We start from the raw sequence: 17436 nt of genomic DNA on the forward strand, positions 1-17436 counted from the left end.
CCAGGCCCGGGGAGGTCCTGTTGGAGATGGTATGAGCTGCTGTTATGTCATCTGCCCACTGATGAGTCTGCCTGTCTCTCTCTCTTTAAAAAAATCTGTTTCACGTAAGAAAACTGTTTACTTCCTTTCCCCTCAAAAAGCAAGTGCAAAAAAAAATCTGAACCAAAGTATAAGTGACATTTCTTTTATTATATACCTTTTTTTTCCATTTTTCCTTCTTTATTGTAACATTTTTAAGGACGTATTATGACAGCCCAACAAGGTACAATGTTGACTGGGGATCTTTTCACAGTGTTAAAACTTGTTTGAGTAACTTTTTTTCCTGTGTAACTAACTTTTTATTTTTAATAACTCAATACAGAACTGCTGGTTTCAGAAGTGGTTTTGCAGAGTTTTCCACCTTTGCCATCCTGCGAAATTTTGGATATCAATGACGAGCAGACTCTTCCCAGGCTGATTGAAGCACTAGAGAAACGACATCACCTACGACAAATGATGATTGATGAGTTTCACAAACAGTGTAAGTGCAAAACTGCAGTCATTTTAACACCAGAATTTGCAGGGAATTAAGTTCTTCGTTCGGATAGAATCTTCAAGGAAGGGTTATTTTGTCTCTGAACTTAGTAGTCCCCAAGGCATCATTTTATATTCCAAGGAAGTAAAACAAAACAGAAAAGTGGGTATGAATTTCTCCCTTTCAAAAATCAACAGTGATGATCAAAGGGATAAGTTACTTTTTAGTTCCTACTAGTTACTTATTTGCAAGGCATTTAACATGTATTAATAACTATCTTTGAGAAAATCACCTAATCCTTTATTTCTAGTTTCCATCCGCAAAATGGGGATTGCCATTGCTCCTACCTCAGAGGGTGCTGTAAGGATAAATGAGATAATGTATGAAAATCATGTAGGACAGGAACAGCTTGGTACATAGTAAGTGGTCAGTGAATGTACTTACACTTATCTCACATTTTTCTTATGAAGATGATAAGTGGTATTTAAATCCCCATTTTGAAATGAGGAAATGTGCTCAGAAAAAATAACTTGCCCACATCACATAAAAGTTGATTTCATTGGTTATTTCTGAATCGGAGTAAACTTGACCTGCATGCTCTTGTTTCAGCTATTACTTTTAAAGCTTTGTTGCAAGAATTTGACAGTGCTGTTTTAAATAAAGAAAACTACATTCAAGGAAAACTAAGTGAAAAACAAAAGGTGATCTCAGGACAGAAATCGGAAATTGAACGTCTGGAAAAGAAAAACAAAACTTTAGAATACAAGGTTGGCTTTGGTATTACAATGGGTGTGCATTTAGCACTGGGCTCTGACTTAGCCGTTTTTCTACACTGGCCTGCAGCTGCTGCTTACTGGGAGTTATCATTTGGTTATTTACTAATCTTCATCCCATCCCCAAAAAGAGGAAATATGAGTGAAAAGCACAAAAGGGGTAATACACTCTTTAATTTTATGAAATAGACTTTAGCAATCGAAGAGAATGTTCTACGGTTTAGCTTTGACTATAGCTTCCTTTTTGATTTACTACTGTGTAATGTTCTCTCATTTACTGAGGATCACTTAGGGGGTACACATTCATTCTAGAGAGAAGCTAATCTCAACCAATATATTCTGAAAGTAGCCTAAAAATTAAATTGTAAGCCTTAATTTTCAGGAAAAGTAATTTCCACATGAAATCAGTTATAACTTCATCTTTCAGTGAGGAACTTGTTTAAAAGTTCTCATTTCTAGGAATGGAGGTGGGAATCCAGATGAAGTTTTAGAAGAAAATGCTTTCTCCATGATTTTTCTTTCCATAACTATGCTTGCATAAGAAGATTATTTTAAAGCTACTTGAAATGTTTACATACCAAATGCTGAACATAATGGTCTACTTTCCCAGGTTGAGATTTTAGAGAAAACAACGACTATCTATGAAGAAGATAAGCGCAACCTGCAACAGGAGCTGGAAACCCAGAATCAGAAACTTCAGCAACAGTTCTCTGACAAGCGCAGACTAGAAGCCAGGCTGCAAGGCATGGTGACAGAAACAACCATGAAGTGGGAGAAAGAATGTGTGAGTGTCATTCATACAGTGCTCATGTCAGGGATGATTCATCTCTAATGGTAGCCTTCTGAATCACTTGTACTTGGGGTAGGGTTTTAGTGGTGGCGGCCACAGCAGCCCCTATTCAGTTCCTCTTCCTTCCTCTGCCCTTACAAGTCACAACAAATTAATAAGCATTATGAAGAACTGGAGAACTGTCATCTTTAGGAAGTAAACTAGTGCACTTGTTTGCTATAACTGAATTAGAATATCTATCGCCATACATAACCTTCAGGAGCGTCGAGTGGCAGCCAAACAGCTGGAGATGCAAAATAAACTCTGGGTGAAAGATGAAAAACTGAAACAACTGAAGGCTATCGTTATTGAACCCAAAACTGAACGGCCAGAGAGACCCTCTCGGGAGCGCGATCGAGAAAAAGCTACTCGAAGATCTGTTTCTCCATCACCAGTACCGGTAAGTTATTTGTAGTTGTGTAGTAACTTGGTAGTACTAGAGAAGGTTTGTTCAGATTAGGTGACTATTTCTGTGAGAATCAATTTTTTGTTTTATATTATTGCATTTCTCAAATTTCTATTTATAAATATTTTCAAATTTAGTATAAACACAAATTTAGTATAAAAACTAGTAATTTAGTACAAAAATTATGTCTGCCTGTGCTAATATTAAAGTAATGAATTGTTTCCCTTTTTCAAGTCTTGCTCATTAATTTCTCTTCAATTTTTTTAGCCTTCTAGTAACTGTATTGCTCAGATTTCCAACGGCCAGCAACTCATGAGCCAGCCACAGCTACATAGGTGCTCTAACTCTTGCAGCAGCATTTCTGTAGCTTCCTGTATTTCGGAATGGGAGCAGAAAATTCCTTCGTACAACACACCTCTCAATGTCACATCTATTGCAAGGCGTAGGCAGCAGGAGCCAGGACAAAGTAAAACTTGTATCGTGTCAGACAGAAGGCGAGGGATGTACTGGACTGAAGGCAGGGAGGTGGTTCCTTCACTCAGAAATGAGATAGAAATAGAAGAGGATCACTGCAGCAGGGTTAGTGCCAGTATTATTTTAAAGCATTGTAGCAATAGATTTTAATCTTCTGTGTTTTTTTTAACTAACTAACTTCAATGGAAAGATGGGTGAGTGCTAATATAAACAAGGTCTAATTTTTCTGTTAGTTTGGAAGATCAAATCACCCTGAAATTGAGGCCTAGCTCTTCATCTGAAAAGGCCTAAACTAAACCCATTTGGCACAGAAATACTGCCTCCTGCTCAGTGAAAGCCGGTCCGTGGGGCACATCACAGAGTCACCTGTGCTTTTCAGCTGCGTAAACTGATGAGCATCCAGAGTCAGTGACTGAGTGTCTTAGAGCATTGGGTTTCTCTTCCCCAAATTAGACTTTTTGCTGTTTTCGAACTTTTCACTTTTAAAATTGCTTTCCCAGACTTTTATTTTGAAAAATAGATTTGTAAATATTTTTTTTCTTGAACCTTTGACAGTAAGCCATAGGCTTCGTGTCCTGCATAACCACAATCTTCATCACACCTAAGAAAGCGTTAACCCTGAAAAGTACCTTCTAACTTACAGTTCATGTTTACATTTCCCCAGTTGTCCCAATAATGGCTTTTCTTTTTTCAAACCTTGGTCCTATCAAGGTGAATACATTATATGTGGTTATTATCTCTCTTTAATCTCTTTCAATATAAAATAATCCCTCCTCCCCTTTTTTGATTTTCATGACATTGACTATTTGAAGAGCCCAGGCCAGCTGTTTTATAACTGCTGAAGGAAGGTTTCCATCTCCAATACATTGCTTTTAATCTCAAGGCCTTCATTTCAATTTACAAGGGCTCTGCCTCATTCAAGGGTGTTTAAACAAATTCACGTCTATATTTTCTTCTTAAGGATTAAGGTAAAGTTTTCCTTTGAATCTGAGTAAGTGGACAAAGTTAATATTGTGAATTTACATTTAGTAAAATTTTAATATATCTCTTTAAGAATTCTTCTTCTAATGGCCTGCATTCCTGATTATTAAGGGATGATGATGAATTACAAGGTATTTACCAAGGCAACGGATAATTCTAAAGTCGCTTAAGTTCTTTACTTTGCAGATTTTGCTTTAAATCTTTTTAGGGAGCAAATCATGGTGGCTGGTCTTTCTGATCAACTCTAATAAATCCCCCTTATTTCATGCAAGTCTACAGACTGAAAACTCTTCAAGGCCTGCTTATGCCTGGTCAACATTAATGTGATATCTAATTTGGCTATGAGACATTTAAGAGGATTTACTAGAGGTCCTTTAACTTCATTTGAAATCAAAATCTCTTTAGAAGTGCAGCAGAGAAAAGTTTAGGCTAGTATCTATGCATCTAGGTTTGTTGGTCAAAAATTAGGTCAGGCGGACTGAATTTATAATATTTCATTGAGGAAAAAATTTAAAATATCATTGATCTCATAAACGATAATAGAATGTAAGGACTGTCATCTTTCCAAAGCTTGTTTCAGAATGTATTTATTGCTAAGTGTGTTTGAGAAATCTGTCACCTTTGCTAAATGGTAGGACATGAGAGCCACATTCTTCCTTTTCAACATTAAGCTATTTTAAGAATGGGAAGTTTCCTGCTTGTTGTGAGGTTTGGGCAACCAGAGTGGCAAACTCTATTGCCCATGTTTTAGTATCATGATTTGTCACTAGTGCTTCATTTGTTTCTTGTACAGGGAAGAACACTTAAGTTCTCCCGCATACGCATTTTAAATTAGATGTTCATACTTGACCAGCTTTGAAGGATTTGGGCTGTGGTAGACTGCTGCATTTCCTTTCAGTTTTGTAAACAGAAAGATGTTTGCAAAGTTACAAAGAAACTATTAACTATGTTCTGTATGTGATTTTTTTTCCCCCTTAGGCTGAATGTGCTAAATTTAACTGTCCTAAAGTTATATAACATTTTACTGGAAGCATCTAGTTTTTTATTGTATGATAGAGGCTGATTTGACAGTATATTCTTTATCTAGTTCTTGGAACCTTTATGAAACGTTTGGGGGAAAAAAGTTGGTATGTTTTAGCCATTATTGCTTTTGAACTTTTCAAAAAGTTCTGTTTTGAGATTTTTAATAGTACTCAGAAGTATTTTATTTACATTCTTTTAATCATTTTATACACAAGGTTGTCATTATACCTATGTCCCTTTAGCATTCTGTAGTCTACAGCTCCATCAGCTTTGGGGAGGGTCCTGGTTTGTAATAGGAGTATTTTCTCTTTTGTTTAGAGGCTTATGATATATTTAGGGCTTCTGCTGGTCTTTCTGAAGCTTTTAACATAGTCATGGACCTAACAGATTACCCCACAATAGCAGGCACAAATACTGGTTTTTGATTAAGAATGCAAAATGAATTACTTGTCCTGAATACCACCTATGCAGGAAAGACTAGCGGCATTACCAGAACTTTTCCTTCCATTCTTTGTTGAAAGGGAAGCTCCCTAGTAGAATATATAATACATATACACAAGCTGGTGTTAAAAGATGTTCGTTGGTTTTGTTTAAATACAAAGAGAACATTTAAATTGTTTGAGTAACGTTTAGCTTTTGAAAAGGTTCATGCATTTGTTTTGATATTGTCACCAACTAATGTAGCCCAAACTGCTGCACTTCTAATAGCACCCTTAAGTTAATTCTGGGTTATGCTTGTTTCTTGATTCCTCTTTCAACCTGATCAGAATGTAGCACCAGTTCGTCTGCGACACAGACGATCACGCTCTGCGGGAGACAGATGGGTAGCTCATAAGCCTGCCTCTAACCTGCAAACTGAGACAGTCATGCAGCCACAGGTCCCTCACGCCATCACTGTATCTGTTGCAAATGAAAAGGCACTAGCTAAGTGTGAGAAGTACATGCTGACCCACCAGGAACTAGCCTCCGATGGGGAGATTGAAACTAAGCTAATTAAGGTAAAACATTTACACAAGAGAAGGAAATATTAAAAAGCTTAACAAAAAACCATTTACTCTTCCTCTGTGTCAACAGGAACTTAAATGGGTATTTGATAAAACCTCTGTTTGTTAGAAAACTAAAGTAACTACTTAGATTACGAATCTGCTGAATTGGAACTAAATCTGCGACTTTCTGTCAAATGAGGCTTAGAGTCTCAGGTTTGTTAGAGGAGCTCCAGATGTATTATGTACTTTTAATTAATATGTGTTTTGTTTTAACCCCTACTTAAGAAGTAAACCAAACAAAGAACTCTTACCTTTGACTGTACTGTCACTTGAGGGAATTCCCTGGCAGTCCTTGGTTAGGACTCTGCGCTTTCACAGCCGAGGGCCCGAGTTCGATCCCTGGACCAGGAACTAAGATCCCACAAGCTGTACAGTGCGGCAAAACAAAAACAAAAACAAAAACAACTGTACTGTTATTTGAATATGAGAGGAGGGCTACATCCAGAGAAGAAAGTATATCGCCTTCTAACATTTAGAAATTTCTGACAGATTTCTTGATCTCTAGTGTAGTTTTTAAATTATAGGTTGAATAAAAAAGGAATGTTATTTTCTACAATTAAGAATGCTACTAATTATATTACATTGGACTTCTTTTGTTTAGTGAGAGATATGTACACAAATCTTTAAAGTATTTTAACGGTACAGACCCAGCAGTCCAAGCACCATCTGGTTTTGTGGATGGGAGTTTCCATAAAACAGTAGAGTCTTAAATTTAATTTGAAATATATATGTATGTTTACCCTTTGGATGTATAAAAAGTGTAATGGTGACCTTTTCTCTTGGCTGTAGGGTGATGTTTATAAAACAAGGGGTGGTGGACAATCTGTCCAGTTTACTGAAATTGAGACTTTGAAACAAGAATCACCAACTGGGTGAGTGATCATCAAATTCCTTTCTTTAGAGGGCTGTCATCTTCTTAGCTGCTCATTCTTGAGGAACAGACTAGCCTCTGAAGGAGTATATATGGTATTTCCCTATTTCTAATATATTTCCTATTCTCAGATACAAAAAATAACTGTTGCACTGTGTTTTCCCTTTTTCTGTAGTCGAAAACGAAGATCTTCCACAATAGCACCTGCCCAACCAGATGGAACAGAGTCTGAATGGACCGACGTAGAAACAAGGGTAGGAGTAAAAAGTATTTGCTAGGGATGTCATATTTTGAGGCCTACAGCTGTAGCTTTTCATGCTCTTTGAAACAAACAACTAAGGTCTGATCCCACATGGCCAGTGCAGCCTGTAGGCCTGTCCCCAGCACATCTGAGAAGGTATTTGTATTTCTGCTCTGGTTTTACTGGAGCTCTTCAGCTCAAAGCCCGTTTTTAGTGTAGAGGGATAGGGCCCAAGAATCAAGTCAGAGAGCATCACCCTAGAATAACAAGAATGCCCATCAAAGTGATGGGAATCTTCTCAGGAGAAGAGCTTCCCTGTGGAACTGTTACTCTGGGAAGGTGGGGGTCAGCTGGCCAAGCTCTAGCCTTTGCCACTTTCTTCTTCCTGATAGAAAATGAGATTTACCTGGATGACCTCTAAAGACCCTCCCACCTCACAATTTTTGTGGCACATCAAATAAATTTCAAGTGCCTGATTGGTGTTTTAACATACGTATCTGTGCTGGACTAGAAAGCAGTGTTGGATTTCACCTTGGTTGAATCTATCTAATAGACTGCAGAGAGGAGCTGATCTTTCCTCTCTGGTTTTTCTCTCAGTGTTCTGTGGCTGTAGAGATGAGAGCAGGGTCTCAGCTGGGGCCTGGGTATCAGCACCACGCACAACCCAAGTGAGTACTGAGGGGCCTGGGTATCAGCACCACGCACACCCAAGTGAGTACTGACCACGTGCAGCCTTTCTCTGTGTCTTCCCTCCCCACCACCCCTTCTCCCTACCAACCACTTTTTTTTTTTTTTTAGAGGACCTATGGTTTTTGTTTGCCCGTTGGAATATCTGGGCCCTACTGGCAGACTACGCTAGGCAGTAGCAGTGCTGAGAACCCGGGGGCGGGGGGTGCTGAATAAGAGCAATTAGAGCTGTAAGAACATTCGCCCTTGTTCCTATTTTTGCCTGTGCTCATCAAATTTTCAGAGGCTGAACTGAGATCCACCTATAAGGAGGGGAGGCTGGAGTCAGGGATGGCAGCTCCCCTCCTGTAATTCATTCTTTCCTAATTCCCCTCTTATTACAGCAAAAAGTGTTCGCTAAAATAAAACGGAATGGCAGAATTTATGGCCCCTTTTTCTACCATATTAATCAAACCTGCTGCTTTTCAAATATCTACCTATACAGGTCCATGTGTCCATTTTTGACACACGTATTCCTTAGGCAGTTTGGAAAATCAGTGCAACAGGATAAAGATGGAAAGTTCTGTTTTTTAAATTTAATACTAGATAAGCATATTTTATAAGTTATTTGCTTTCTTAGAAGGACTTTTAACTCTTCCCATGATAAAACAGGAATTCTCTCAAAGCCCTCCTAGAGATTCATTGCAAAATTCAGCACTAAATGCTGGTTTTCATTTTTAGGCGCAAGAAGCCATGAATTGACAGTCCCAATAACAAAAGAACATTTTCATTAGTGTTGGTGATTTCTCCAAAGCAATGCCAGAAGGAGTCTTCTGAATGAATCTTATAGAACTCCAGCTTTGTTGAATACCACAGATCTCAGATATGTCATCATACACTGGCCTACATAAAGATTCCCCTATGGCTCCAAAGATATCTAGGGTTCTACAAACTTTTTATATTATACACCTTGCCATATTTAATATTAATAACAGAGAAAGACACCTTTCTCATGCCGTATGAACTTTTTTATAATGCTATTTTTTGTATATTTCTTGTATACTTATAAACTAATTCATGCATGTATTTGTCTTGGCTGATTAAGAAAGAATATATCTAGATCACGCTCTGCTTTTTATTGTGACTTTTCTACTTCCTGTCTGAATATTTAAGGGTTTATAAACAAAGCAAATGCTGCTATTGATTAGCTGCAAGAATGCACTTTAGACATATATTTGACAATTCAAACTTTCAAAATAAAGATGTCAGAGACTGGCCAATACTAAAACCATTTTAGGAAGGTGTTCTGAATTTTGTATATATGTACTTTCTGACATTTAGATATACCAAAAGAACTGAAATAAAAAGCACTAAAATACAAGGTTGTGTGATAGTAATTTAACACTTAGTCCCAGAACCTAGCATTGGGCCTTGCTGGCACGTTTGCGGGATGAATTAAAAGAAAGCACTAGAAATTTCCCTCACTACGTTGAGGATACTTGTTTCAGCATGCAAATGAACAGCTTCAAAAGAGGCTATTTCCTCTGTTGAAAACCAGGAATATTCTCCCAGCCCACTGGGTGTACTGCAGCCCCTGGGCAATCCTTTACACACCGACTGTGTTTGATTTGGAATCTTCCTTTTACTTCATTCAACTTAGGCTTTCAAGACCAGCACTCAGTCTCCAGGTATGAAAATTTTAAATTACTGATATTATACCCAACGCACATGCATAGATATAAAGTAGAGGAGCAAGTGATGGCAGCATCATGGCAGTGTGAGTTGCAAATAAAAGAGGGGAAAAAAAAGGAACAACTAATGGGTCATTCATAACTGAACAAAAGTATCTCTGTACATTACACCAGAACATCCAAAAGATTTCTACTGATAAGCGCTTCGGAATGGATGGAGCTTGGAGAGGGCTGCAGATCCAAGGGAGCTGCTCAGCCCCACTCGCTGTGGGCGCGGTGGGAATGGGAGTGCAGCAGCGGGTGGACAGGAGGTCCAGCCAGCCCGACAGAGAACCTGGCACACTGTGGGGAGCAGGACGGAGACCAGTTTGGAGGCAGAAAATGAGCAGGAGCACACTGGGTGTCCACTGCCGGGGACAGCAGCCACCTCCCTCACAGAGGTCTCTAAGGGACTGCCTGGCTGGTCACAGCTGGAGGAACCTCTTTCTCTCCAGCAGCACGATTTCCTCAGGAGCGACCTCCCTGACTAGTGGAAGTGGAAAGAGGGAGACAAGAACAAAGGGCACTGGAGTATCTCACTCCCTGCCGTCTGTCGGCCTCATATTTCGGCAGGAGGTCCATGCGTGGCCCTCTGGGGGCTCCCCGCAGTGGAGGATCTCCCTGCCAGGCTGTGGGCAACCACAGGTGCTGAGCCCACACTTGCCCACTCTGCTGCCAGCTTTTTCACAGGCACTCCCTAGCACAGCCCCAGAGCCAGCTCAGGTAGAGAAACCGAAAACTTGAGCTATGGTGCCACCTTCTGGAGAATAAAAGCAAGGTTTCTAATCGCCAGTGTTGAACAAAGTAAGCAACTAATAAAAGAAAAATGTGTGCTACTTCAAACTCAATGGCAGGGGCACATTTTACCAAGCACTACGAAAAATCAGTGATATGGTATCACAATGAGAAAAACAATAATTCTCCAGCAACTGACACCAAAGGCACAGAATACTGTGATCTGATAAAGAATGAAAAACAGGTCCTGCACCAGCGGGAGGGAGCTGTGAAGGAGGAAAAGTGTCCACACACTAGGAAGCCCCTTCGCGGGCAGAGACTGCGGGTGGCGGAGTGGGGGAGCTTCGGGGCCGCGGAGGAGAGCACAGCAACAGGGGTGCGGAGGGCAAAGCGGAGAGATTCCCGCACAGAGGATCAGTGCCGACCGGCACTCACCAGCATAGGCTTGTCTGCTCGCCCGACGGGGCGGACGGGGCTGGGAGTTGAGGCTCCGCCTTCTGTCGGAGCGCCGGGAGAGGACTGAGGTTGGCGGCGTGAACACAGCCTGCAGGGCGTTAGTGCACCGCGGCTAGCCGGGAGGGAGTCCGGGAAAAAATCTGGACCTGCCGAAGAGGCAAGAGACTTTTTCTTCCCTCTTTGTTTCCTGGTGCACGAGGAGAGGGGATTAAGAACGCTGCTTAAGAGAGCTCCAGAGACAGGCGCGAGCCGCGGCTAAAAGTGCGGACCCCAGAGACAGACATGAGACGCTAAGGCCGCTGCTGCCGCCACCAAGAAGCCTGTGTGCGAACACAGGTCACTCTCCACACCCCCTTCCGGGGAGCCTGTGCAGCCTGCCACTGCCAGGGTCCCGGGATCCAGGGACAACTCCCCCGGGAGAACACACGGCGCGCCTCAGGCTGGTGCAACATCACGCTGGCCTCTGCCGCCGCAGGCCCGCCCCGCACTCCGTTACCCTCCCTACCCCCCGCCGTGAGCCAGAGCCTCCGAATCAGCGGCTCCTTTAACCCCGTCCTGTCTGAGCAAAGAACAGACGCCCTCCAGCAACCTACACGCACAGGCGGGGCCAAATCCAAAGCTGAGCCCCTGGGAGCTGTAAGAACAAAGAAGAGAAAGGGAAATCTCTCCCAGCAGCCTCAGAAGCAGCGGATTAAAGCTCCATCAACTTGATGTACCCTGCATCTGTGGAATACATGAATAGACAACGAATCATCCCAAAATAAGGAGCCCTGTGGATGAAAGGCTCTTGGTGCTGCAGCCAGGAGTTAGTGCTGTGCCTCTGAGGTGGGAGAGCCAACTTCAGGACACTGGTCCACAAGAGGCCTCCCAGCTGCACATAATACGAAACAGCGAAAATCTCCCAAAGATCTCCATCTCAACGCCAGCACCCAGCTTCACTCAACGACCAGCAAGCTACACTGCTGGACATCCTATGCCAAACAACTAGCAAGACAGGAACACAACCCCACCCATTAGCAGAGAGGCTGCCCAATATCATAGTAAGTCTACAGACATCCCAAAACACACCACCAGATGTGGACCTGCCCACCAGACAGACAAGATCCAGCCTCATCCACCACAACACAGGCACTAGTCCCCTCCACCAGGAAGCCTACACAACCCACTGAACCAACCTTAGCCACTGGGGACAGACACAAAAAACAACAGGAACTACGAACCTTCAGCCTGCAAAAAGGAGACCCCAAACACAGTAAGATAAGCAAAATGAAAAGACAGAAAAACACACAGCAGATGAAGGAGCAAGATAAAAACCCACCAGACCTAACAAATGAAGAGGAAATAGGCAGTCTACCTGAAAAAGAATTCAGAATAATGATGGTAAACATGATCCAAAATCTGGGAAATAGAATAGACAAAATGCAAGAATCAGTTAACAAGGACCTAGAAGAACTAAAGATGAAACAAACAATGATGAACAACACAATAAATGAAATGAAAAATACTCTAGATGGGATCAATAGCAGAATAACTGAGGCAGAAGAACGGATAAGTGACCTGGAAGATAAAATAGTGGAAATAACTACTGCAGAGCAGAATAAAGAAAAAAGAATGAAAAGAACTGAGGACAGTCTCAGAGACCTCTGGGACAACATTAAACGCACCAACATTCGAATTATAGGGGTTCCAGAAGAAGAAGAGAAAAAGAAAGGGACTGAGAAAATATTTGAAGAGATTATAGTTGAAAACTTCCCTAATATGGGAAAGGAAATAGTTAATCAAGTCCAGGAAGCACAGAGAGTCCCATACAGGATAAATCCAAGGAGAAATACGCCACGACATATATTAATCAAACTGTCAAAAATTAAATACAAAGAAAGCATATTAAAAGCAGCAAGGGAAAAACAACAAATAACACACAAGGGAATCCCCATAAGGTTAACAGCTGATCTTTCAGCAGAAACTCTGCAAGCCAGAAGGGAGTGGCAGGACATACTGAAAGTGTTGAAGGAGAAAAACCTGCAACCAAGATTACTCTACCCAGCAAGGATCTCATTCAGATTTGATGGAGAAATTAAAACCTTTACAGACAAGCAAAAGCTGAGAGAGTTCAGCACCACCAAACCAGCTCTACAACAACTGCTAAAGGAACTTCTCTAGGCAAGAAACACAAAAGAAGGAAAAGACCTACAATAACGAACCCAAAACAATTAAGAAAATGGGAATAGGAACATACATATCGATAATTACCTTAAATGTAAATGGCTTAAATGCTCCCACCGAAAGACACAGACTGGCTGAATGGATACAAAAACAAGACCCGTATATATGCTGTCTACAAGAGACCCACTTCAGACCTAGAGACACATACAGAATGAAAGTGAGGGGATGGAAAAAGATATTCTATGCAAATGGAAATCAGAAGAAAGCTGGAGTAGCAATTCTCATATTAGACAAAATAGACTTTAAAATAAAGACTATTAGAAGAGACAAAGAAGGACACTACATAATGATCAAGGGATCGATCCAAGAAGAAGATATAACAATTGTAAATATTTATGCACCCAACATAGGAGCACCTCAATACATAAGGCAAATACTAACAGCCATAAAAAGGGAAATCAACTGTAACACATTCATAGTAGGGGACTTTAACACCCCACTTTCACCAATGGACAGATCATCCAAAATGAAAATAAATAAGGAAATACAAGCTTTAAATGATACATTAAACAAGATGGACTTAATTGATATTTATAGGATATTCCATCCAAAAACAACAGAATACACATTTTTCTCTAGTGCTCATGGAACATTCTCCAGGATAGATCATATCTTGGGTCACAAATCAAGCCTTGGTAAATTTAAGAAAATTGAAATTGTACCAAGTATCTTTTCTGACCACAACGCTATGAGACTAGATATCAATTACAGGAAAAAATCTGTAAAAAATACAAACACATGGAGGCAAACAAAACACTACTTAATAACGATCACTGAAGAAATCAAAGAGGAAATAAAAAAATACCTAGAAACAAATGACAATGGAGACACGATGACCCAAAATCTATGGGACGCAACAAAAGCAGTACTAAGAGGGAAGTTTATAGCAATACAATCCTACCTTAAGAAACAGGAAACATCTCGAATAAACAACCTAACCTTGCACCTAAAGCAATTAGAGAAAGAAGAACAAGAAAACCGCAAAGTTAGCAGAAGGAAAGAAATCATAAAAATCAGATCAGAAATAAATGAAAAAGAAATGAAGGAAACGATAGCAAAGATCAATAAAACTAAAAGCTGGTTGTTTGAAAGGATAAACAAAATTGATAAACCATTAGCCAGACTCATCAAGAAAAAAAGGGAGAAGACTCAAATCAATAGAATTAGAAATGAAAAAGGAGAAGTAACAAGTGACACTGCAGAAATACAGAAGATCATGAGAGATTACTACAAGCAACTCTATGCCAATAAAATGGACAATCTGGAAGAAATGCACAAATTCTTAGAAAGGCACAACCTGCCACGAATGAATCAGGAAGAAATAGAAAATAGGAACAGACCAATCACAAGCACTGAAATTGAAACTGTGATTAAAAATCTTCCAACAAGCAAAAGCCCAGGACCAGATGGCTTCACAGGCGAATTCTATCAAACATTTAGAGAAGAGCTATCACCTATCCTTCTCAAACTCTTCCAAAATATAGCAGAGGGAGGAATACTCCCCAACTCATTCTACGAGGCCACCATCACCTTGATACCAAAACCAGACAAGGATGTCACAAAGAAAGAAAACTACAGGCCAGTATCACTGATGAACATAGATGCAAAAATCCTCAACAAAATACCAGCAAACAGAATCCAACAGCACATTAAACGGATCATACACCATGACCAAGTGGGGTTTATTCCAGGAATGCAAGGAGTCTTCAATATACGCAAATCAATCAACGTGATACACCATATTAACAAATTGAAGGAGAAAAACCATGTGATCATCTCAATAGATGCAGAGAAAGCTTCTGACAAAATTCAACACCCATTTATGGTAAAAACCCTGCAGAAAGCAGGCATAGAGGGAACTTTCCTCAACATAATAAAAGCCATATATGACAAAGCCACAGCCAACATCGTCCTCAATGGTGAAAAACTGAAAGCATTTCCACTAAGATCAGGAACAAGACAAGGTTGCCCACTCTCACCACTCTTATTCAACATAGTTTTGGAAGTTTTAGCCACAGCAATCAGAGAAGAAAAGGAAATAAAAGGAATCCAAATCAGAAAAGAAGAAGTAAAGCTGTCACTGTTTGCAGATGACATGATACTATACATAGAGAATCCTAAAGATGCTGCCAGAAAACTACTAGAGCTTATCAATGAATTTGGTAAAGTAGCAGGATACAAAATTAATGCACAGAAATCTCTTGCATTCCTATACACTAAGGATGAAAAATCTGAAAGTGAAATCAAGAAAATACTCCCATTTACCATTGCAACAAAAAGAATAAAATATCTAGGAATAAACCTACCTAAGGAGACAAAAGACCTGTATGCAGAAAATTATAAGACACTGATGAAAGAAATTACAGATGATACAAATAGATGGAGAGATATACCATGTTCTTGGATTGGAAGAATTAACATTGTGAAAATGACTCTACTACCCAAAGCAATCTACAGATTGAATGCAATCCCTATCAAACTACCACTGGCATTTTTCACAGAACTAGAACAAAAAATTTCACAATTTGTATGGAAACACAAAAGACCCCGAATAGCCAAAGCAATCTTGAGAACGAAAAACGGAGCTGGCGGAATCAGGCTTCCTGACTTCAGACTATACTACAAAGCTACAGTAATCAAGACAGTATGGTACTGGCACAAAAACAGAAAGATAGATCAATGGAACAGGATAGAAAGCCCAGAGATAAACCCACACACATATGGTCACCTTATCTTTGACAAAGGAGGCAGGAATGTACAGTGGAGAAAGGACAGCCTCTTCAATAAGTGGTGCTGGAAAACTGGACAGCTACATGTAAAAGTATGAGATTAGATCACTCCCTAACACCATACACAAAAATAAGCTCAAAATGGATTAAAGACCTAAATGTAAGGCCAGAAACTATCAAACTCTTAGAGGAAAACATAGGCAGGACACTCTATGACATAAATCACAGCAAGGTCCTTTTTGACCCACCTCCTAGAGAAATGGAAATAAAAACAAAAGTAAACAAATGGGACCTAATGAAACTTAAAGGCTTTTGCGCAGCAAAGGAAACCATAAAGAAGACCAAAACACAACCCTCAGAATGGGAGAAAATATTTGCAAATGAAGCAACTGACCAAGGATTAATCTCCAAAATTTATAAGCAGCTCATGCAGCTTAATAACAAAAAAACAAACAACCCAATCCAAAAATGGGCAGAAGACCTAAATAGACATTTCTCCAAAGAAGATATACAGACTGCCAACAAACACATGAAAGAATGCTCAACATCACTAATCATTAGAGAAATGTAAATCAAAACTACAATGAGATATCATCTCACACCAGTCAGAATGGCCATCATCAAAAAATCTAGAAACAATAAATGCTGGTGAGGGTGTGGAGAAAAGGGAACCCTCTTACACTGTTGGTGGGAATGTAAATTGATACAGCCACTGTGGAGAAGAGTATGGAGGTTCCTTAAAAAACTACAAATAGGGCTTCCCTGGTGGCGCAGTGGTTGAGAGTCCGCCTGCCGATGCAGGGGACACGGGTTCGTGCCCTGGTCCAGGAAGATCCCACATGCTGCGGAGTGGCTGGGCCCGTGAGCCATGGCCGTTGAGCCTGCGCGTCCAGAGCCTGTGCTCCGCAACGGGAGAGGCCACAACAGTGAGAGGCCCGCATACCGCAAAAAAAAAAAAAAAAACTACAAATAGAACTACCATATGACCCAGCAATCCCACTACTGGGCATATACCCTGAGAAAACCATAATTCAAAAAGAGTCATGTACCAAAATGTTCATTGCAGCTCTATTTACAATAGCCCAGAGATGGAAACAACCTAAGTGTCCATCATCGGATGAATGGATGAAGAAGATGTGGCACATAAATACAATGGAATATTACTCAGCCATAAAAAGAAAGGAAATTGAGCTATTTGTAATGAGGTGGATGGACCTAGAGTCTGTCATACAGAGTGAAGTAAGTCAGAAAGAGAGCGACAAATACCGTATGCTAACACATATATATGGAATTTAAGAAAAAAAAATGTCATGAAAAACTTAGGAGTGAAACAGGAATAAAGACACAGACTTACTAGAGAATGGACTTGAGGCTATGAGGAGGGGGAAGGGTAAACGGTGACAAAGCGAGAGAGAGGCATGGACATATATACACTACCAAACGTAAGGTAGATAGCTAGTGGGAAGCAGCCGCATAGCACAGGGAGATCAGCTCGGTGCTTTGTGACCGCCTGGAGGGGTGGGATAGGGAGGGTGGGAGGGAGGGAGACGCAAGCGGGAAGAGATATGGGAACATATGTATATATATAACTGATTCATTTTGTTGTAAAAAAAAAAAGATGTTTAATTAATGATTAAATAAACTATGATTAATGAATAAATGAAGAGGTAAAAAAAGAATTAAAAACAGCTGTGATGAAGGATTTATTTGCTGAGCTACAAGAAAACTCAGGCAATTCA

The 17436-nt window shown here is 40.3% G+C and overlaps 1 protein-coding gene and 1 long non-coding RNA gene across 6 annotated transcripts in view; one reads left to right on the forward strand and one right to left on the reverse strand.

Annotated features, from left to right (window-relative positions):
- The window catches only part of KIF23 (kinesin family member 23), a 31925-nt gene extending 22720 nt beyond the window's left edge, over nucleotides 1–9205 (forward strand). For 3 of the 5 annotated variants that reach the window (XM_067751895.1, XM_067751910.1, XM_067751917.1), the window contains 11 exons: nucleotides 1–29; nucleotides 362–520; nucleotides 1124–1281; nucleotides 1898–2071; nucleotides 2337–2516; nucleotides 2790–3101; nucleotides 5768–5998; nucleotides 6836–6918; nucleotides 7093–7171; nucleotides 7756–7826; nucleotides 8566–9205. The exon at nucleotides 1–29 is cut by the window's left edge and continues 98 nt beyond it. In XM_067751895.1, the coding sequence (XP_067607996.1) occupies nucleotides 1–29; nucleotides 362–520; nucleotides 1124–1281; nucleotides 1898–2071; nucleotides 2337–2516; nucleotides 2790–3101; nucleotides 5768–5998; nucleotides 6836–6918; nucleotides 7093–7171; nucleotides 7756–7826; nucleotides 8566–8581 (1492 nt within the window). In that variant the 3' untranslated portion in view covers nucleotides 8582–9205. Of the gene's footprint in view, nucleotides 30–361; nucleotides 521–1123; nucleotides 1282–1897; nucleotides 2072–2336; nucleotides 2517–2789; nucleotides 3102–5767; nucleotides 5999–6835; nucleotides 6919–7092; nucleotides 7172–7755; nucleotides 7870–8565 lie in introns of all 5 variants that reach the window. The other 2 variants (XM_067751903.1, XM_067751928.1) reach the window with 2 other exon arrangements.
- The window catches only part of LOC137231537 (uncharacterized), a 52761-nt gene continuing 35495 nt past the window's right edge, over nucleotides 171–17436 (reverse strand). The window contains exons 2-3 of the long non-coding RNA XR_010946652.1: nucleotides 6298–6412; nucleotides 171–483 (exon numbers count right to left, since the gene is read on the reverse strand). This is a non-coding gene — a long non-coding RNA (uncharacterized lncRNA). The remainder of the gene's footprint in view (nucleotides 484–6297; nucleotides 6413–17436) is intronic.

The sequence above is a fragment of the Pseudorca crassidens genome, chromosome 1 (genome assembly GCF_039906515.1).
Source record: "Pseudorca crassidens isolate mPseCra1 chromosome 1, mPseCra1.hap1, whole genome shotgun sequence".
Taxonomy (NCBI): Eukaryota; Metazoa; Chordata; class Mammalia; order Artiodactyla; family Delphinidae; genus Pseudorca; species Pseudorca crassidens.